Source organism: Pipistrellus kuhlii, unplaced genomic scaffold, assembly GCF_014108245.1.
Source record: "Pipistrellus kuhlii isolate mPipKuh1 unplaced genomic scaffold, mPipKuh1.p scaffold_m20_p_15, whole genome shotgun sequence".
In the NCBI taxonomy this organism is placed as follows: domain Eukaryota; kingdom Metazoa; phylum Chordata; class Mammalia; order Chiroptera; family Vespertilionidae; genus Pipistrellus; species Pipistrellus kuhlii.
Genome location: NW_023425460.1, coordinates 5,498,140 through 5,520,640, shown reverse-complemented (window position 1 = coordinate 5,520,640; position 22,501 = coordinate 5,498,140). Strand labels below are relative to the sequence as shown.

The following is a 22,501-nucleotide window of genomic DNA, read 5'->3' as shown; positions in this document are numbered from 1 at the left end:
CCAGGGAGATGGAGGACAGTCTTGGTTCTAGGATTGTTGGCACTTCGTAGGGGAAAGCTGAGAACAGAATGGAAGGTCCATTCTTGGAGTAGACTCTATGCAGAACCAGAACCAGAGACGACCCCCAATGCCAACTTCCTAGGACTTAGCAGAACCAGAACCAAGTCCAAACGGCCCTGCAGTAGTGCCCGGTACCCCAGGAGAGGGTCTTGCCTGTGGGAGACCCTGGGATCTAAGTACAAATGTCTGCCTCACAGTAGACACTGTAAAAAAAGACACAATTCAGACCCATCTAACAAGAGCATTTTATTTTAATGGAAATACAGAGGAGCAAGAAGAGAGGCAAAGGAAAGAAGGGGCCGAGGCATCTGTCCTTCTAACGAGAGCCACACGCACCTCCACGTCAGGGCTTGCTCTGTCTGGGGCACACAGACTGCATGCCCAAACCCATTTCCTGAGCCCTGGCATGGAAACGAGCAGGGGATGCACCCCCCAGGATGTGCCTGGGGAGAGAATGGAGAAATAAGACCGATGGCTTTAGAGATCTTTGCTTCAATTCAATTATGGCCAGAATGATGCAGAGGAGATATTTGGAAGGGGCTTACCTTCAATGACATACCACTTGGAGTTTTCCAGACTGAAAAGCTCGTCTTCTCCTTCTTGGCCAGGGTGAGCTGATGGAGGAGCATGCGGAATCTCCTCTCCTGAGAAAGTTTAAAGGACCCTTGCCCCGAGCTGAGTCAAGGCAGCCCCCGCTGGTGAGCGGGAAAGGCTGAGCGACCTCAGATTGTCAGTCGTGGCTGATTTCCAGAGGCAGGTGACTGGAGCTGGTGTTTTCTTTATCTTCCCTAACATAATATTTTGGCCTTGGCATCCAAGTCACAAAATCTCCTGGCTGGTGACCAGATGCGTCTGAGACATTCAGAGGTTAGGTGGACATGAAACAGTACCATCCCAAGCCACAGCGAAAGAACGCTAAGCTCAGAATTCAGACACACGAGGGTCTGCCTACAGGGGCATCGAGCAGGGATCCTGGGGCCAGACGCTCAGATGCAGCCACCCCAGGGACAGAGTTCAAGGAGCTTCAAACACACTCACAGTGAAAAACACAGGCAAAGAGCTCAAGGCCAGTGTCCAGTGTCCAGCTCATGTCACCACAGACAGGCCGGCCAGACCCACTCAGCTCCAGTTTCCCAGATGCTGTCAGCATCAAGATTGCAACAGAATCCCTGGAACAGATGATGCACCAGGGTGACGCCTGCAGGGACCAGGGCAGATCTGGCCACCACATGGCAGCTCTGCTCAGCGACCTCTCCCACCTCCAACAAAACCTTTGCCATCTGTGGCACAGGCCTCACCCCAGGCTCACCCTGAAGCACCAGTTCACTCAGCTGGCACCCGAAGGTGTGTGTGAGTGTTCACTCTAGGAATTCTCAGATGGCCATGGTCTCCACCTCTGGGAGTCCTCATGAACTCTGTCCCATCTCCTTCCTCCCGAGTCAAGAAGCACCAGCGAGCGATGCTTCAGCTGAGTATTTAGTTGGCAGGTACAAAGGACAGTATCATGCTTTCTAACCGACCTCAGATAAGATTAAAGCGTTGAAACCCTAACGAGCAAAGAGCCCTACTGCCATGGCAAGTATGGCTCAGACCCTGGCCAGGTGGACACGTAAACTTCGCAGAGTTTGCAAATGCACAGAACTCTCTGACCCTCTTAGCCTCTGCAGTGCAAATACTCAGGAAACAGCTATTTACACATAAACAATTCCCAGCACTCGGATACCCCTCCCTTCCTATTGTAGCCAGCAGAGTCCTTCCTTGGAAGAACTTGCTTCCCATAAAAAAATCAGGACCAAGAGCCCCGCCTGCCTCTACAAGTCTCCCACACGCAGGAGGCTCTTTGAAGGCTGATGCTAAAGCAACGCTTTGATGGATGTAAATAAGGACTCACAAGTGTGTCAGAAAGCAGGGCAAGAAAATGGATTTGAATACTCACTTTGACGAATCTATGAAGTATATTACAAGTGCACCAATGCTGAGAGCAAAGACTAACACAACCTGCAAAACAAGAGAGAAAGGCATCATTTAAGGGTGGAACAACACTGGGATGTTATTTTTTATTTTTTACCTTCATGACACATGTAGCCACAGCCCAGAAATTTGGTGCCAGTTGCTTTCTGGGACCTGCCTGGAAATCCATCCTTTTGCTCCCCTATGTTGGCTCCTTACCTGACAATGGGCAGCAACCTCTCTCCTGGCCAACAGGGGTCAGGGCAGACTCATATCCTAATGCTTGGGGGTTTTTATCTGGCCCAGTAATCTCAGGGTGAATCTTCTCTGCCACCAAAGTTAAGACACTTCAGTGGGAAAAGAGCAGGTAAAAATTTGGGGCAATATAATGTTTCATATTATATGCAAGGTAAGCCCCAAGAGAACTTAAATACAGGAATATCAATTTTCAGCAGCTTTAGTGAGGTGTAATTTACATACTACCATAAAACTCATCCATTTTAAATGTACAATTCAATCAGTGACTTTGAATAATTATACCAAGCTCTGAACCATCACTATAGTCTCACTAAGATGCCTCGTGCCTGCTAATTCTCCTTTGCCAGCCGAGCCCTAGACAACCAGGAATTCAATTTCTGTTTCTGTACAAGAAATACCAATTGGAAAACAGAAAGTTGGACTTGACTTTGGGTGGTGAACACACAATACAATACACAGATGATGTATGACAGAAACCCATATAATTCCACTAAAATTCATAAAACCAATGTCACCCCAATAAATTCAATACAAAAATTTTTTAAAAGGTTAAATTATTTCTAGGACCATACACAGCTTATCTTTCCCACTCATTCCTAGAAGTCAGGAACATCTAGCTATAGCTCTGTCTTTTCAGAACCTAACAGTTCATCCGGGCAAAGTAGTCAATCATTTTAGGTAGAGATGATCTTACAATGTTGCTCTCAAGTTGTACTTATTTCAATGAACTCATAATAAGATGTGGGAAGGACACACATTTGCTGCTTGTACAGATATCCATGGAGGTGGTAGTGGGGGGACAGTTCTGAACATTTTGGAAAGCGTTTAAGTGCAGAAAACCAGATAAGGTAGTACATGCGGCCAACCACTCGGCAATCCTTGTTCTCCTTCACTCTCTTCACTCAAAGGTAATCACCTTTGATAAAAACTACAGTGCAGCATCCCCTTCCGAGGATACCTGTCACACCAAAGCCCATCAGATGAATATGTAGCAGATCAGGCCGATACTGAGGCCTCTCTGCTCACTCCACATTCTCATTTGTTTATTTGATCTTTCACGGAGGAGAGTCCTGGTCCAACCGGAAGGATGTTCAAAGAGAAAACAGATGCTAATCTTGAGAAAAAAAAGTAAACACCACCACCACATAAGATGCCAGGGGCAACACTACCTTTCAGACCTGCTAATCTCCTACAGGAACTGCAGCGGGGAAAGGGTAAGAAGTGTCAGTCTCCGAGGAGCATCTATGAACATCCCTCTGGCTGGTGCATAGAGATAAACCCCAATTTATGTAAAGACTATGTAAGAATCAAGCCATGTGTGTGTGTGTGTGTGTGTGTGTGTGTGTGTGTGTGTGAGAGAGAGAGAGAGAGAGAGAGAGAGAGAGAGAGAGAGAGAGAGAGAGAGAGAGAGAGAGGGGGGGGAGGGGGGAGAAACTTGCTCACACATTTCTGTACTTGTGTGTGCACCACAGTGGCTGACAGAAATGAAATCTGCATATTCATTTAGAACACTGCAAAACCCCAAGGAGCTACAGGCAGGGAGGGTGAGCTCCATATTTAAAAGCTGCTGGTTAAAACAACTGGACCCTGTAAAGGGAATATGTGGTTCTACGGCACCTGACAAATTCTCCTCATGAGAGGAAGTGTTAAGACACCATTGGGGCCTATTTTATTTTTCCATTTTGTTTTAAAAACTAAACATGTCCCAGTCGAATCCAAGAAACTCCTGTAGTCTGTCAGTAATTACCACGGAGCTGTGCAAACACCCTGGCAGCCACCTGCGCCCCTCCCCTCACACTCTCTCACTCATTCCTTGCAGAGTAATGCACAGAAACAAAACAAAAACTGAGCAGCCCTCTGCTTTCCCCCCTATTAGCTGATTGAGGCAGCTAAGCAAATAGCTGAAGACTAATTCTGACCTTCCTGCTATTTCTGAGACAAAAGCCTTAGATCCTGGCTCTGACCTCAGTCTCAAAATGCCTCAAAGAGAAGGGGCGTGGCCAGGACAGAGGAAAAGGACCTCTGCTTCATTCATGAACAGTTGATTCAAGGCTCATCCATGTCAATCTGGCTGTGTGTGTGTGTGTGCGCGCGCGTGCGCGCGCTCGCCTGTGCATGTGAATGCTGAGCACTGGCCACGCTGGAGACACTGACTCATTCCATTAAAAGCTGGAGAAGAAAGAAGAGGAAAGGCAAGGTGGGGTGGGGGGAAGGGGAAGAAGAGAGGAGGAGACACAGGAAAGGGGGAAAGAAAAGGAAAGACTGTCCTTGCAAAAGGCCTCTACATTGTTCTGAAATGAGCTCAGCATCGCACTCCTGCAAGGGCGATGATTCCCCAGGCTTGAGAGGCCAAAGCAGCTGACACTTCTTTCTCCCAGCTCCCCTCCGCAGGCCTCTGCTGTGGGAAATATTGTGCCGCTTATTTAAGCAAAGCAGCCAGTGGCAGGAGGGAAGGACTCCTGCTCTCCTCTTAAGATGCAAACTCACATATCAGCCTCTCTCTGATAGGCAAGACGGGAAGAAGTCCAGGAGACACGCGGCCTCCAAATCTCCAGGGACTGAGGCTGCTGATGAGGGGGCCTGAGCTCAGCTCCTAACGCTCAGCTGGAAGGCTCCCCCTCCAGGAGGTCCCAGTTCCCACCCACCCGCCTGCCCCAGGCATGAAACCACAGTTGGGCAGAGGGTCCGTTCTCTGTACTGAAACAACTGTGCATGTGGTTATTTTTGTTTGTTTGTGAATCCTCACCTGAGGATATTTTTCCATTGACTTTTAGAGAGAGTGGAAGAGAGAGGGGGAGGAGAAGAGAGAGAGAGAAACATGGAAGAGAGAGAGACACATTGATTGGTTGCCTTCCACATGTGCCACCATCAGGGATCAAATCTGTGACATTTTGGTGTACGGAATGATGCTCCAACCACTGAACCACCCAGCCAGGGGATATGCATGTGATTTTTAAACTTGATAAATGCCTCTTGACCATGTCAGCCTGGATCCAGGTGCTGCAGAAAATACATTAATCCTATGGATTTGGCCATGAAGACATGAAACCAATAGAGATTCATCTTCTACAGGCCTAGCAAAGGACCTCTTTCTCGGTCTCTCTCCCTCTCTCTCTGTCTCTCTCTCTCTCTCTCTCTCTCTCTCTCTCTCTCTCTCTCACACACACACACACACACACACACACACACACACACACATTTCTCTCTTTGAGAAATCCTCTATTGGCTAAGCAGCCTACTCTAAATATATATAAAAATATATTTCATCACACAACATGATTCTATTTTAGCCTTAATGGTAAGTTATGGTATAGTGCACCCCCAAATAGTCATCCAAGTATTTGTTTCACATCTGCTATGCATAAAGCCCTAGCACAAAGAAAACAGTCCACTTGGAGTCATAAAATATACTCCTTCTGCAGTCCTCTTTACATAGATGAATCCTGTGCTACATCTAGTCACTGCTCAACCATCTGATCAATGCATATGCTGCTGATTTGGAGGAACACACCTGAATGAAGAAGAACGAGGAGGGGTAGGAACAGGGCTCTGGTCTCAATACCCTGCTTGTTCTCAAAGGGTCCCTTCTTCCTACGTATCCTATCCTCTCGTGCCCCTTCAGTAAGGAGGATGGCCATGGGGATTCCCTCTATGTGCTTCCACAGTCCCAAGGATAAGGGACACGGAAGCCTGTGACATAAGATGAGGCCAAGAGAAGCAAAAAAGCTGAGACAGGAAGACACTCGCCCTCCAGCAGCTGAGTCACAAAATAAACTTACAATGACCAAGCGCTTCCCAAAGCACCATCAGCAAACAAGAGCTTGTGAACAGTCAGACCCAGGGGATAAGGTGAGCGTGCCCTCTCAGGCCCCGGTGCCAACCTTCACTAGAGCCCATCCAGCCTTCCTCACCTTTCATAGTCCAGTTTCACCAAGTCACCTTGGCTGCCTGCCTGGTGCTATTGCCATGTGCTTAGGTTTACTGGAAACACTGCATGCTGCATGGTGCTACTCAGCACTGAGTGATGTTTACAGAGTAAGATACCTGTGTGAGATACCTGAACACAAGTGATAAGATAGAGATGTCTTTAAAAACAATGGCGATTTTGAGTAATCTATTTTCAAAACCCCAAGACCAAATGTAACATGTGTTTGCACAAAATGCCAAGAAAGTGCACACACGCGCACGCGCACACACACACCACACCACACCCACAGACATACACACACACACACACACACACACACACTGTACTAGAAGAAGGCCTGTCCTAACAGCTGACACCAGCCGCCTGGAGAGAATATTCACAGCCACCTTCATGATGGAAATTCCAGCAGGTTCAAGAGTTTCCAAATGACTTGGAAAGTCCATGAAAGTGGAAAAGAGCAAGGCCAGGGCCGGGATATCTGCCCTCGGGACCTCTTCAAGGAAGAATAGACCCATGATGAGAATAGAGAGGGGAATGGATCAGGAACAGAGATTCTTCCGAGATGCTGCCCATTCTAGAGCCTGGTTTCAAGTGTCAGGTTTGGGCCCAGATGCTTTCCATCAACATATGGGGCTCCGCGGGCCTTCAGAGGAGCATTCAAAGCAGGGGCTCACAGAGGTGACTGCGACCAGGTGTGTGATCACCTCCAGAGCTTTCCTGGAAACACAGAGACCAGAAAACTAGAACCTGAGGCGGGGGAGGGAGCTGGACATCGCTTATTTTTAACAAGCTCCTCCAGCAAATCTGACGTGTGGCCAAGACTGGGAGTCACTGAATTAAAGCCATTAGGGGAAACCACTTAGCTCAAGTCAGAGATTAATTTACAAATGTCTCCTTAGCAATTAGCCCATCAGAACATATGCATGCGGCCTGCAGGCTTGGAGAATCGTGCTAGGAGTGCTCTACAAAGTACAGAGAGGAAGATGAATTAATTCTCTCCAGAGCAGGACTTACACATTCTGCTCAGCTCTCAGCAGAACAAATGGCCCTAATTAATGATTCTGCATGTTTGATCGGGGCCTAACCAGCTACTGGCAGCAGCCACCCCTCAGAACATGGACAATTTCCTATGTATGATCCCCAAGGCGCATGACTTTTTAATTGAGGGATAATTTATATTCAATTAAAGCCACTATCTTAAAAAAAAAAAAAAATAGGCATGAGAGCTCCTAAGGCAAAACAATCTGGGGACACTTTGTTTATGGGGGACAACATCATTCCAACACCCAACTCATGCCGTCTGCTCTGGTGAGTCTGACAGCTCCAACAAACGGTAGCCAACGCCTAGGCATGGGCCTCAAGGGAGAGAGAGAAAATCAGAAAAGTAAAAGGGCTCCCAGGCCTCATCTTCGCCTTCAGCGAGCATGGAGTCCAGAAGCTTGGACAATTCTGGAGGCGGCTCTGAATTCGGTAAATGCTACACATACAGACAGACACCTGGGGATGCCTACGGGGGGGACAGAGAAGTGACACCACCATCACTGCACATGCAGACGGGGAAGGGGAGAAGGGGAGACCAATGAGGAGGAGAGGGCTCCTAACATTCCCGATCCACCTGGCTGTCCCAGGGAAGGACGACACCAGGGCATCCTGTGACTGACAAATCCCATGAGTGACACACCCCGTGACTGACGCAGGGAAAGCACAGACTCCCATCTGGAGGCGCCTGGCTCTGAGTCTCAGCTCTGTCCCACAAAGCAGTTCGCTCCTGAGCACATTACTTCCTGTCTCTGGGGCTCAGCTTCCCCGTCTGCAAATGGGGACCTTGACAGGCCATTGTTTAGTGAGAGAACTACAAACTTTGGGCTTAACAAGGCAGCCTCTTTTATGCCAACGGAAAGCCATTTTTGCATAATCGTAATCATTCAGTATGATGGCAATAATGTGTTATTAATCTGTGTCAGAGTTGCTGTTTCTTTCATAAACCACAAGTGGGAACTCCATGGACACTCCCATTCATTGGTGTTTCCAGTGGGCAATCGATTGCTCACACAGTTTGACATCCCTCACGGCAAACACAAAACCAGAGGGGCCCCTGTGCCTCAGGCCTGCCGTAGCTGAAGGACAGGGAAGGGGCTCTGATCCAGCCCCAGCACCTCCTGCCTCTGAGATCTCTGAAAACCCCAAACCTTTGTAGGTTTCACACTGAAAGCTCATACTCTGAGCTCAGTGGTTTCTTCTAGGGATAAAGGCAAACGTAGTAACATGTTTTTCTCATCCCTAAACCTTTAATGGTTTCCAACAGTATATAAAATCTTGCTACCAAAAAAGACATTTTTGTCATCATAAGTAACAAAGGATTTGTAAAGCATAAAAGCAATGTTTTGACAGCGCCACTTAGATATCCAAGGGTTCCCTAAGTTCTCAACCTAACATCCTGGTGCATTTCATTTGACTTATACTAGTGTTTACACAAAAATGCTGTAAATAGATTCCCTGGAATCCAAGACCCCAAACAATAGCATGAGTATAGATGTATTCAAGATGAAATAGACGAAAGAGAAAGTGATTTCAGGAGTATTTAGAATTACAGCATTAAAATAGAGATAAGAGTGAGACTATGTAAGGAAGCCGAGATAAAATGCCTGTGAATTGTGAGCATTTAAATCTGGTGTTTCTGAAAATGTAATATATAAAAAGCAATACTAGTTAGTGTAGAATGGACTGGATTTTTAGGACCCAAGACCTAACTAGAGAACCCCTTTAATTGCTTCAAATACTGTCTGTGGCTTTTGGTATAAAAAAAAAAAAAATCCTTGACAAGCTCACAAAACCCTGGAAAGCTGGCCCTTTTCTCTCCCTCTGGCTTTATCTTACATGCTCCCTTTCTAGACTCCAGTTAATGAAACTTTCAGTTCTTCTTATTCACCACATGGCCAGCACAAAAAATAAAAATAAAAATGAATTTAGAAATCCTACCACAGGGCCTTTGCACAAGCACATCCCTCCTCCTAGAAAACTTACCTCCCCTCACACACTAGTCCTCCTTCAGATTTCAGCTATCCTGTCACTTCCCTGCCCACCTGACTTGGGAAGGTCCCCTATGAGCACAGTCTATACCTTGTAGCACTTGGCACCCCAGAAGCCTTATATTTCTTTGTGCAGTCATTTGATTAATTCCTCCATCCTCTGCTGGGCTTCAAATTCTATAAAGACAGGGTGCATGTCGTTGTTTATTCATCACTACATCCCAGAGCCAGCAGTGTCTCCATGTGTGTCACACGAGTATTTGGAGGAAAGACTGAAGATTGGGTTTGGAGACTTGTGCAATGAAAGCATAAGAGAGCTGAAAGGCTATGGACGCTTGGACGTGAGGAGCATTTCCCTGTGTGGGGGTCCAAGGGATAGCTGGCCGAAGTGCATCGTCCTTGAGAAGGTCAAGGGCCTGGGACACTCAGGGGATAGATAGATTCGTGTGCACAGACTCAGCCAATGGCTGGAGCTGAGGTTGATGCAGGAAACCATCCTGAGCAATGGAGGGCAGGCAGGTAGATGGCAGCATCAGGAGGGTGACGGAGTGAGGACTCAGTGGGTGGAGGATGCTCAAGAGTAAAGGTCTCGCACCAGGAAGGCAGGGGTGATGGAAGGTCAGGGTGGCCAATGGTCCTGGCCTATAAAGAAATAAGCATCCTCCAGAGAGAGAAGCGGAGAAGCTGCGTCTCTAGGAAAAACAGGTTCAATTAAAGTGAGCATGTCAGAAGCCTTAGGTGAAGAAGATTGGAATTGGGACCAGGAATCTGTGAAAATGGAGTAAAACATGTGTCCTGAGGAGGTGAATTCATGTATAAATAATGCATGAACATATATATATATATATATATATATATATATATATATATATATATATATATATATGTAGATAGATAGATAGATACACACACACACACACACAAGGGACACAGAGATAATAAACTAATACTCTACTAATCAATCACAAAGTTGGGTCTCTATCAATATATATTAACCACTACATTTCCAGCAATGTACTTCTGTCCATTTTCAAATTAGGTAATTTCAAAATTATTACAGATAAAAAAGAAGCCTAGAAAATAATAGGGCTCTTTTTAAAATATATATAATATTTAGTAAGAGAGGGGAATAAGGAAGGAGAAAGAGACACATCAATTGGCTGCCTCCTGCACACCCCATACAGGATTGAACCCGAAACCTAGGTATATGCTCTGACTGGGAATCAAACCCATAACCTTTCCGTGCACAGGACAAAGCCCAACCAATTGAGCACACCGTCCATGGCAATAGGGTTCATTTTGTGTATAACTTCCAAAGAACAAGATTATTAGAAATCACACATTTGCTGGAATACATACAAAATTAAGTACAATAAATAGTCTTTTGGAGAGGGAAGGGGAAAATGTAGTTAATAAAGATGGGTATAAAGGGTCTGAAGCTTGTTTTTTCTGTTCCCCACAGAAGGATCTGCAGCCTAAATCAGGGCCTGAGCTGTATGCACTTCTGCAGGACAGTGTTCCCTGACTGTCACAGGAGGGTCACCTTTCCTACACCCTGGATTTTACTGAGCATGCCCCTCTCATTTTGCACAACCTAAAAATACAGGAGAGTTGAATGTGTTCCTTCAAGGCCTTAATGTAGTATAACCGAAATGGGAAACTGAAAAAGTGGACAGTAATTGTAACATTAAGTCTGAAAACAATTCCCTAAAACCTGTGTGCCTCCTGAGAGTTGAGGTTTAGTGACACTGAAATCTTATATCACTCATCATAAAACTCAACAGGTTGATTTCTGTATGTTTTTTGCCTAGGGCATTAAAACGACATTGGCAAGTGAGATGAAACCTTCCACTTGCGGTCTAAAATGTGAAAGGCCTTTCCTGTCTAATTACTGAGAAATTCTGGGGAAAAACTTGCATCTTCTGGTAGAGCTCCCAAGTTTGCAGCTAATGAGCTTTTGGAACAATTATCTGGCTTAAACGCATGTGGGTTTGGCCAACTGGGTTTCAATTTTAATTAGGTTTATAGGACAAGAAAAATTCTATAGCACTGTCAGGTTGCCAGTTGCCACTTACTGTCACCAAGGACTAAATTTATGGTCATCTTTGTCCCGTTTTTCGACTCTTGGCAGTTTTTATAGCACACTAAACAAAAGCATGGAATTGGAAGCAGGGACTCAGACAGTTGTACACCCAAATTCATAACAACTTTATTCACAATGGATAAAAAATGGAAGCAAACCAGTGTCCATTATCAGAAGAATAAATAAGCAACATGTGATATATAGATAGATATAGATACAGATATAGATACAATACAGATATAGATATATAGCTCTATAAACATATAGCTAGATATATTGTATAAACATATATCTATATCTATCTCTATCTCTATCTATATCTCCATCCAATGTAATATTATTCAACCTTAAAAAGGAAGGTAATTTTTATATACTAGAGGCCTGATGCATGAAATTCCTGCAAGAGTAGGCCTTCCTTCCCCTGCACCAGCTTCCTTCCAGCCAACAGAAGCACCTGGGATCCAGGCTTCCCTCACAGTCCCAAGTTTCCTCCAGAAGGTCAGCCGGGAGGATATCCAGCCTAATTAGTATGATACGCTTTTATTATTATAGATGTTCCCATATGAATGAACCTTGAAGGTATTATATTAATTAAAATAAGCCATACACAAAAGGACCAATACTATATGATTCCACTTATAAGAGGTACCTGGAATTGTCACATTCACAGGCACAGAAAGTAGAATGGTGGTAGCCGGGGTAGCTATTGTTTCATGTGAATAGAGTTTCTGTCTCGGTCGATGGAAAAGGTCCAGAAATCCATAGTGGTGACAGTTGTACAATATTGTGGATGTACTTAATGCCACCGAATTCTACACTTACAAATATAAGTAAATCTTATGCATGTATTATCACAATGAGGAAATGGAAGAAAAACTTTTGAGAACCTGTAAGTAGAATCCAGCAGTATACTTACACCTCGGCACTCAGACAAAGTCACTTGCTCAGAGGGACACTGATGTCTCTCCTTTCGAAGGCAGCAGGCCCCTCCAAGCACGCTATTACAGGCTGTGTTACACAGAAGTGCCTCTGCCCCTCTGAGATGTTGGATCTTGGCCCTTAGTTAGCTGGCATTTCTTTTTTAGTTTCCAGAATCCATTTCCATTTAGCCAGAGCCACCATCCATCCTTGTCTATTACTGATGCACAAAGTGAGCTATACATTTCTTAGGGATCAGAGATGCTAACTGGAGCCAAAGCCTACTTTGTCTTTGGCAACTCTGGCTAAAGTCCCAGATATGACTGGGAGTTTTAAAAGAGTGTACCTTTTACAATAAAAAAAAAAGGTAAACTAAAATTTTAAAAAAGAGTGTGTCCTTGGCTTATAACCACTTTAAAAACAAAACAAAACGAATTCCTCTAGAAGATGATGGAAGAGACACAGGGCATTTGTTCTCCAAGTCTAAACATCAAGGCCAAGCTGCAGTAATGACTTGGCCACAGCCCCTCAAGGCCTTGGTGAAACCTTGAACTCACCCCTAAAAGCAAACTAAACTTTCCATCTTCTACAGAGATGATCTGGCCACCAGAAAGGATTTTCAGTGAATTCCAGAAAGCAGTGCCACCAAAGCCACTCAGCATCAGGAGAGTTGACCAAAGATGGGAAAGCCACTCAGCTGACAAGACAGCATTGATGGTGACATGGACCAGGCTGCAGAATCAGTCACCACCCCAGGCTGAGCATGACCATGGATGCGCATGCTCACATTCTTGGTGAAAGCATTACACTCCATTTTCTCCTTTGTAGACTCCATCTCAGACCAGGACAAAGGGTCTTGGCAAATACCACCTGGGAAAATAAAGAAACTAACAGGCTCTTTTTTGTTGCTGTTTTAAGGTCACGGAGGGTTGAAATCCAGGTCCCCAAAAAGAAGCAACTAGCCAACATGTCTCCTCTCCTCTTATTTATTATTATTTACTCTTGAATTTTTACAGAGAAGCTACCCTTTCTGAAGGAAGTAGAAAGCTCTGAAGCATCCCCCATGTTCACAAATCCCCACTCTCACAGCCTGGAAAATCAGAAGGCAGGGCCAATCAGCAGCACAAAGCTCAACACATTCAATTATGTTGCCCTAAGAGAGGGTTAGGATGCCCCATCAACTCCTGCATCACTGCTAATTTAAACACAGCCCCACCTCCTACAATGTCTCAGAGCTCTCCCTGTTGCCCAGTGAGGATCAGATGCTAAGGATGCTGGGACTTGTAGTTTACTGAAGACTAACACTCAGAAAACCCCACACTCCACTTCATGGGCACATGCTGTTGAGTGGGAGGTGGGTGTGCAGTGAGCATGATCAGCTAACACAAGCTTTCCTACCTCTGTATAAGCCTCACACTTACTTCAGAAACAAAAGAAGAGAAAAGCCCACTGTCTGGAATGCCCCGTGTTTTTTTCGAGGTCATTGAAAAAGATGAAGAGCATGTGTCTGCTTTGTACTTTAGCATATCTGACAAATGGGGCACACGGTTAGCACTTCAGCAGTGCAGAGGCCAGAAAATGTAGGAAGAACTTTTTTTTCCTATTTTTATGAGCTTCAACATAGTTGTCAAAGAGAAATCAGAGACCTACCTGGTTTGGCTTAAGGGATAGAGCATCAGTCTGCAAGACTGATCCCAGGTTTGAATCAAGTCAAGGGCACATGCCCGGGTTGCAAGCTTAATCCCCAGTAGGGGTGTGTGCAGGGGGTTGCAAGCTTGATCCCCAGTAGGGGGGGGGCATGCAAGAGGCAGCCAATCAATGATTCCTTTTCATCACTAATGTTTCTATCTCTCTCCCCCCTCTCCTTTCCTCTCTGAAATCAATAAAAATATGTGTTTTGTTTTAATAAATCAGAACTGGGGTGGAGTCTTTAAGTCTTTTGTTTGAGTTTTCCAGATTTTCAATTTCTATTTGAGTGTGTGTGGGAGGGGGTGCGGGGGGGAGGAGAGGCGGGGGGCAGGAGGGACACATCACTTTCTCAGGGTTTAAGGGCTCTCTTGTCATAATCCATCCGTGCATTTCATCACAGCCTCAGCCTGATCACCAAGTTCCCTTCCTCATCCACTCCATTAAAGGATATTTATGCATAAGAATTCACTCCTACGAACACCCCTCATTCATTCCACCCCATTTGTGGGTGTCCACTATGGACTCAGGGCTGATCTGGCAGGGAATACAGAGTTGTAGAATGCCCCTGCTTTATTGAACTCAAACTCTAGTTTTCATTCTTACCCAAAACAGGATGACAGAGGCCAAAATGAATTTCCCAGCATCAAGACTTACAAGATACTTATGCCCTAGCCTAGCAGTGGTTTGCAAACTTGAATGTGCATCAGAATGATTCACAGGATCTCTGAAGACACAGGTGCCGAGCCCATCCCAGAGAGCCTGGTTCCGGAAGTCTGGGGGAGCCTGGGAATTTGGTCTCTAATAAGTTCCAAGTGATGGAGATGCTGCTGGTTTAGGGGCCATATCTTGACAACCACTGTTGTAAACCACCATAAAATGAAAAAAAAAAAATTATCCTTTCTTTCTGAATGTGGATATAAAGTCAGTTTAAATTCGTTATTTTAGATTTGTGCTATTCAGACAAAATTTCCTTCAACTGTCTACAAAAAAAAAGATACTTCTGAAGCCACTTTTTATAGGAAAGAAGGCTTTTGATAGGGAGAAAAATGGTTAGAATTCTTTATCTTGAGCTGTTATACCAAATCACTTTCACACTTTAGTTTGAAACTTTTGGATCTCCTGGCATACAAAAACCAACTACAAAAATTCTGTGGGATGCCAGCTTCAAAGAGCTGGTGACAAGATGCTGTGTTTTTGTTTTTAATTAAGTTGATGTATCGTCACCACAGAAAGCTAGCTCATAAATTTAGACATGATGTCACCATTATGAATAAAACTACCAAACTCCCACTTCCAATAGCCTTAGGTTTCTGAAGCCCTACTTCTGCCCAGGATTGTAAGACTTGCCCAGGTGTGTGGCTGAGGAGACTCTGGTCTCCAAAGAAAGTAATGGGAAAGCACCACAAGTGGGGAAGATGACTCAACCATAAACTAGGTCCTCTGTTTTGGAAAGAAATGGTGTTAAAGAAGAATAGCTGCCCCTGCAGCTTCCAAAGGAAAGAACCAAAGGCCAGGCCTCCGCACGCTTTGCCAGATGTGTGCAGGAGGGAAGGCAGACAAGGCCCTGGTCCAGGCTCCGTCCCTGCAGGAGCAGAGCTCTGGCAGGACCTGGCCTCCCTGTGTGCCCAGGGCTGACAGCCCTTCCGAAGGACGCAGGTCTGCCTGGCACGTCTCTCCAGCAACAGTCCCCTTTGCCTGGTGAAGTTGCCTTTCTAGATTTACCTTGAATGTGATTTCAACTAAACAGGGTAGTTCGACTTAAGTCTTATATCTTTTCCTTTTCTTTTTTGTTTCTTATATCTTTTCCTTTTCTTTTTTGAAACATCAAGTCATTCAGACCCAGACGAGGTGAAAATTCTTCCCCTTCTCTAATCCCTCCCCCCCTACTTGCTGCTCCGCTGAGGGGCCTCCAGAAAGATCCCGAGTAGACATTAATCAAAGCACTTCCCACATTCTCTACTGCTGACACCAGTTTCCTTCTCAGTCTCTGGCCTGTGGTTTCCTTGAGGGGTGAAAATGTGGCCCCACCATTCACTATTCTTTCCACAAACATTTACTGAGCAACTACTGTGTGCCATGCTTTGTGCTAGGCCTTTATAACAGCAGAGAACCAAACAGGGCCTTGCCCTCATCAACCTTCAGTCTAGAAGAGCCACACACTCAACCAATGGCCATACTAGTGAATAAAAACTGTATGTGGTGCCCGGCCGACATGGCTCAGTGGCTGAGAATTGAGCTATGAACCAGGAGGTTATGGTTCTATTCCCAGTCAGGGAATATGCCCGTGTTGCGGGCTTGCTCCCCAGTATGGAGCATGCAGGAGGCAGCCGATCAATGATTCTCTCTCACCATTGATGTTTCTCTCTCCCTTCCTCCCTGAAATCAATAAAAATGCATTTTTTAAAAAACTGTATGTGGTCAGGAGGATTCTGTAGAGAGGAGAGGAGAGCTTCATGGACTGTGGGGTCCAAAGAGACTTCCTTGAAGAAGGGGATGAGGAGTTAACAAGACAAGCATTTCACACAGAAAAAAATAATAATAATAATAATAATACAGCAAGGCCAAGGCTTCCTATCTCTGGCCCATTCATATTTGCTGAGTGAACAGAGGGACCAAGATGGTGTTGTGCCTTCACCATAAAGGGCAGGGTGAGGACAGGGTGAGGGTGGGTGAAACTAAGCAGAATTGAAAGAAGACCCACTGTGCTCCAGGATATCCCCATTCTGAGTGGAGAAATGGAGGCATGGGGAGCTTGTGCAAGAGGCCGAGCTGGGCAACAGATCCAGGTTTGACTCTCTACCTTGGTTCTTTTAATGTATGACACCAAAGCTACTCCCCAAATTGGGGCCTATGAGACCTGCAATGTCCCAGAAATCGTCCCCATCACACTTCCCCTTTGAAAACTCTGTGGACTCTCACCGCCTTCTCCAAGTTCCTTAGCGAAGACATGCCCAGGCAGGGAGGCTTTCTTGGATGGTCCTGATGGCATCACCCAAATGAGGACACAAAGGGTAGGCACTGACCCCTCTTTTTCCCCAAACTACAAACAGCCCTCTCTCTCATCTCCGAGGAGATTATGTTTACTGCTTTGTGGTAAACATCAACTCTGTTAGTAGCATATTTACTTGTCTTATGTCTTACACTGAAAAATTCTTCTACAAAATCCCAGTCTAGGAAGGAGGATCACCCAACAATAGAATGTGCTGCTACAGGTGGTACTGGGCTCTTTGTCCATGAGGATATTCAAGTAGATTCAGATCACCACCCGGGAATACCACAGAAGGAACTGATTTGTTATATCAGCTGCTGATGCCACTTTAATAAGCCAAAATTGGAAGCTTCCTGACTATAGTCCGAATGCCTATGGTGATTATTCTTCCCGGGTTTCCTGATGTCCGGGAATAATTATTAAGAACACCCCGTTTCACTCTCAAGGTGTTCTGTGTAGATGACAAAGAATCTGGCCATCCAATGTGAGACACACTGGGACCCTGGAGAGGCCCAATGCATCCCGACCCAGGTGCTGCTAAATATCCAGAAGATAGCAAAGGAAGGTTTGGAGTTTATAGTGTTGTCATAGCCACTTTAGGAGAACTTCCTGTTCTCTGCAACTGACATACCAAGATCTGAATGACAACAGCTAAAATTCCATTATTTCTTACAAACTCACTCTCTCTCTCTCTCTCTCTCTCTCTCTCTCTCTCTCTCTCTCTCTCTCTCTCTCACACACACACACACACACACACACACACAGACACATACACACACACACACACAGTTTGCTTAGATTAGGAAATTCTATGACAGAAGCTGGTAGCCTTTCCATGACCCATGTGGTGCCTTGATGAATAACTGTCACTGTCATTTTAAGGTAGTGGTAGGGAACATCCAGTCCGTAGGCCATTATACGGCCTGAGATATCATTTGGTTTGGTCTTGCCAAGGCATTAGGAGTGAGTTAATTAAATGTTTGACCAAATATAGCAGGCTAATTTTAAGCTGATTATTTCGTATGGCCCACAAATTATGTTACAAATATGCAAATGGCCCCTGGCAGAAAAAAGGTTCCCCACCCCTGTTTTAAGGTCCTGGTTGGCACTGGACATGACTAACAAATCGCTAGGGATGACGGTGACTCATCTACAATACTTCAACTGAATTGTTAGATTCTGGGAAAGAGGAAGATGAATCTTGAGATTTTAGATCCAAAGCAGCCCATTAAAGCCAGTGCTTTAGGTGGTGGGCAGTGACATCTAACACAACATGCTCTCAAAATTTGTTCTTAGTGAAAAGAACAATCTAGCCTCTGTTCCCATACTGAACTGCAATCATGGGGGACTGGGTCTGTGTCATGCTTTTGTACCTAAAATAACAAAGTGGGGAATGGTATAAATGAGTTTCTAATGGCTACTATTTTGTTAATTTTTTCTTAAGCTTTATTAAGGCCTAAATTACAAATAAAAACTGTACATATTTAAGGTATACAACATGAGGATTTCATATATACAGGGGTGGGCAAAAGTAATTTTACAGTTGTAAGTGTGCAAAACACAGAGTTTATTCTTGTATTAGTATTTATTAATTATTGTATAATTTGTTTGTATTTCTTGTCTTATTATTGTTACCATCATTATTTCATATCCTTACTTATGATTTATCTTTTACATAGCAAATATTTAACCAATGACTAATGAAAACGTATACTTAAATAATACTGGGAGACAGAAGCTATTCATCTTATAACTGAGAGTTTGCACCCTTTGACCAACAGCTACCCATTTCCCCATCCTCCCAGCCAATAGCAACCACCATTTTACTCTTTGCTTTTCATAGTTCAACTTTTTTAGGTTCCATATACAAGTGAGAGCAGATAGTATGTCTTTATGTATCTAGCTTATTTCACTTATCAAAATGTCCTCCAATTTCATCATGTTGTTACAAATAAAAGAACTTCTTTCTTTTTGTGGCTGAATATATATTTTCTCCTTATCCACTCATCCATACATGGACACTTAGATTGTCTGCATATCTTGGTTATTGTGAATAATTCTGCAGTGAATATTGAAGTTCAGATATCTCTTTGAGATACCGATTTCATTTCCTTCGGCTATGTAGTCAGAAGTAGTATTTCTGGGTCACACGGTAGTTCTATTTTTAATTTTTTTAGAAAGCTCCATACTATTTTCCAATATGGCTACACCAATTTATAATCCCACCAACAATGCACCAGGGTTTCATATGCTGGGCCAAAAAGAAGTCTTAACAAATTTAAGAAGACAGAAATATCAAGTATCTTTTCCTACCACATAGTATGAAACTAAAAATCCATAAGAAAAAAAATGGCAAGTTCACAGTCTGTGTAAATTAAACAACACATCATGAACAACTAATGAGTCAAAAAAGAAATCAAAAGGGAAATAAAAAAGTATCTTAAGACAAAAATATAATCACAACGTAAAACTTATGGGATGCAGCAAAAGTATTATAGTTCTAAGAGGGAAGTTTACAGCAATGAATGCCTACACATTTATAAAAACAGCTCAAATAAACTAACTGTACTTCTCAAAAAAAATAGAAAAAGAAAAGCAAATTAAGCCCAAACTTAGCAGAAGGAAGAAAATAATAAATATTACAGCAGAAATAAGTGAAACAGAGACTGTAAAGACAATACAACAGATGAATGAAACTGAGTTTCTTTGAGAACTTCCACTCCAGATGGCAGAGTAGGTAAATGCTGGGTTCGCCTCCTCCTACAATCATGTCAAAATTACAACTAAATTACAGAACAAACACCCTTGAGAACCACCTGAAGACTAGCTGAACAGAATCTTTATAACTAAGAATATAAAAAAGAAGCCACATCGAGACTGGTAGAAGGGACAGATATGTGGAACTGGCAGGCCCCACACTAACGGTACGCTGGTTAATAAATGAGAAGGAAATACAGCTGTGAAGGTCACCCATGAAGAGTCAAGGGGTCTCAGCCCCACACCAGGATACCCAGTGCAGGGTGCCAATGCCAGAAAGAGAAGTCCCCATAACTTCCGGATGTGAAAAGCAGCAAGGATTGTGAAAACCAGCAAAAATCCAGGCATTCCTCTTAAAGGGCCCAGGCATGAACTTAGTCTCTGACAGACTCACTCACTCTAAGCTCCAGAGTTGGAGCAGCAGCTTGAAAAGCACCAGGGACATAAGAAGAGAAAGTTAACTGAAGGGGCAAAGGTCAGGGCAGCTCACTCCTGGGACAGAAGTGCTGGTGGACACCATTGTTCCTTTGTTGGGCCCTCCCACCACCCAGCTGATAGGAATAGGCAAGCACCACATCTGAGTCTTCATTAACTAAGGCTATCACTATCCTGGTGATGCTCGGTCATCCCATCCCACCCAAGTTGAGTACCCGATCTGAACCTCTTCAGCTCATGCAGCAAACTTTCCTAAAATCTCTCAAAGGTGCACAAATCCCAAATAGGCAGCATCTGGCCTTGGCATACCCCAAAGCTCTTACTAATCAGCTCCAAATGAAGCACTAGTGGCAACCAGCCTCAGTTCACAGCTCAGCCTCTCCCAGGTACCTCCAAGGCCAGTACAGGCAGCAATCACTTGCAGATCATTTTGTATTCCCACCAAATGGCTCCAGGCTGAGCATAGGCAGCAGTTGACATTAGCCTGCACCAGGGCTTCCCCCAAGAGGCCCAGAACGAACACAGCCAGTGGTTGGCTTCAGACCATCATGGAAAATCATGCAACCAGGTCCACAAATAACACACCCAAAGGCACAAATAACAGTCTGCAGGAACCAGAGCCCTGAGAGCAAATCTCACATCATAAGGTCAGCTCAAGCACGATGTTTTGTCCACTGTAGTCATGACTATTTCTCACAGCTAGTCAACCTGAGGGTCAATCCCTCCTGCTGACGTGCCAATAGCAATCAAGGCTCAACTACAACATTAGGGCACATACCACCCACACAATGGACACCTGTGGAGCACCCAGCTCAGGTGACCAGGAAGACTGCTCCACTGGGCCCCACAGTACACCTACTACATAAAGCCACTCTGCCAAAACTGGGAGACATAGGAAAGCTGCATAATAGAGAGAAACAAAAGCATGGAGTCAGGTAAAATGAGGAGTCAAAGGAGCACAGGATAAAATGAAAGCACAGGATAAAACTCCAGAGAAAGAGCTAAACAAAACAGAGACAATCAATCTATCAGAATTATAGTTCAAAACACTGGTCATAAGGATGCCCAGTGAATTAGGGGAAAAGTAGATAAACTCAGTGAGAATGTTAACAAATAAATCTTTAAAAAACTTAAAAATGGAGATGGAAATTAAAAAAAAAACAGATATAGAGGATACAATAACTGAAATGAAGACTATTTTAGGGGGAATCAACGGGTTCATTGCAGCAGATGATCAAATCTGCCATTAGATGGACAAAGTAATGAAAAGCGCCCAATCAAAAGAGAGAAAAAAATATATATTTAAAAAAAGGATAGTTTAAAGTATCTGAAACAATATCAAAGATAGCAAAACTTACATTATAGGGGTACTAGAAAGAGAGAGAACAAGGGTTAGAAAACCTATCTAAAGAAATTATGATGAAAAATTTCCCTAACCTGGCAAAAGAAATAGACATACAATTCCAGGAAGCACAGAGTCACAGAAAAAGATGAACCCAAAGAGGACCACAGCAAGATGCATCACAATTAAAATGCCAAAGGTTAAAGACAAAGAGACAATCTTAAAAGTAGCAAGAGAGCCAAAACAGGTTTGGCTCAGTGGATAGAGCGTCAGCCAGCAGACTGAAAGGTCCCGGTCAAGGGCATGTACCTCGGTTGTGGGCACATGTACCTTGGTTGTGGGCACATCCCCAATAGGGGCGTGCAAGAGGCAGCTGATTAATGTTTGTCTCTCATCGATGTTTCTAACTCTCTATCCCTCTCTCTTCCTCTCTGTAAAAAAATCAATAAAATATATATATATATATTTTAAATAAAAAATAAAAGTAGCAATAAAAAAGAAGTTAGTTACCTATAAAAAGAGTTCACATAAGAATTTCAACTGATTTCTTAACTGAAACTTTGCAGACCAGAAGGGATCAGCACAAAATATTCAAAGTGATGAAAATCAAGAACTTACAACTAAGATTACTCTACACAGCAAGGCTTTTGTTTAGAATTAAGGAGAGATAAATAGCTTTTAAGACAAGAAAAAGTAAAAAGTGTTCATAACCACAAAATTAGTATTTCGAAGAAAATGTTAAAGGAACTTCTTTAAGAAGAAAAAAATTAAAAAACATGAATAATATAATGGCAATAACTACATACCTATCAATCACTACTTTAAATGTAAACAGATTAAATGCTTTAATCAAAAGATTAAAGTGCCAAATAGATAAGAAAAGAAGACCCTTACAAATGCTATAAGAGAACATCTTCAGATTAAAAAGAAAAAACCCACAAACTAAAAATAAAAGAATAATAATAAAAAAAGATATTACAACAGGAAAAAAAAACTGGGGTAGCAATACTTTTATCAGACAAAATAGACTTTAAAACAGGCTATAACAAAAGATAAAGAAAAA

The 22,501-nt window shown here is 43.7% G+C and overlaps 1 protein-coding gene across 31 annotated transcripts in view; it reads right to left on the bottom strand.

Annotated features, from left to right (window-relative positions):
- The window catches only part of KCNMA1 (potassium calcium-activated channel subfamily M alpha 1), a 669,206-nt gene that overhangs the window by 333,682 nt on the left and 313,023 nt on the right, over nt 1-22,501 (bottom strand). For 29 of the 31 annotated variants that reach the window (XM_036438135.2, XM_045581697.1, XM_036438142.2 and 26 more), the window contains exon 3: nt 1,997-2,058. In XM_036438135.2, the coding sequence (XP_036294028.1) occupies nt 1,997-2,058 (62 nt within the window). Of the gene's footprint in view, nt 1-294; nt 504-605; nt 705-734; nt 913-1,996; nt 2,059-22,501 lie in introns of those variants that run through there. The other 2 variants (XM_036438136.2, XM_036438138.2) reach the window with 2 other exon arrangements.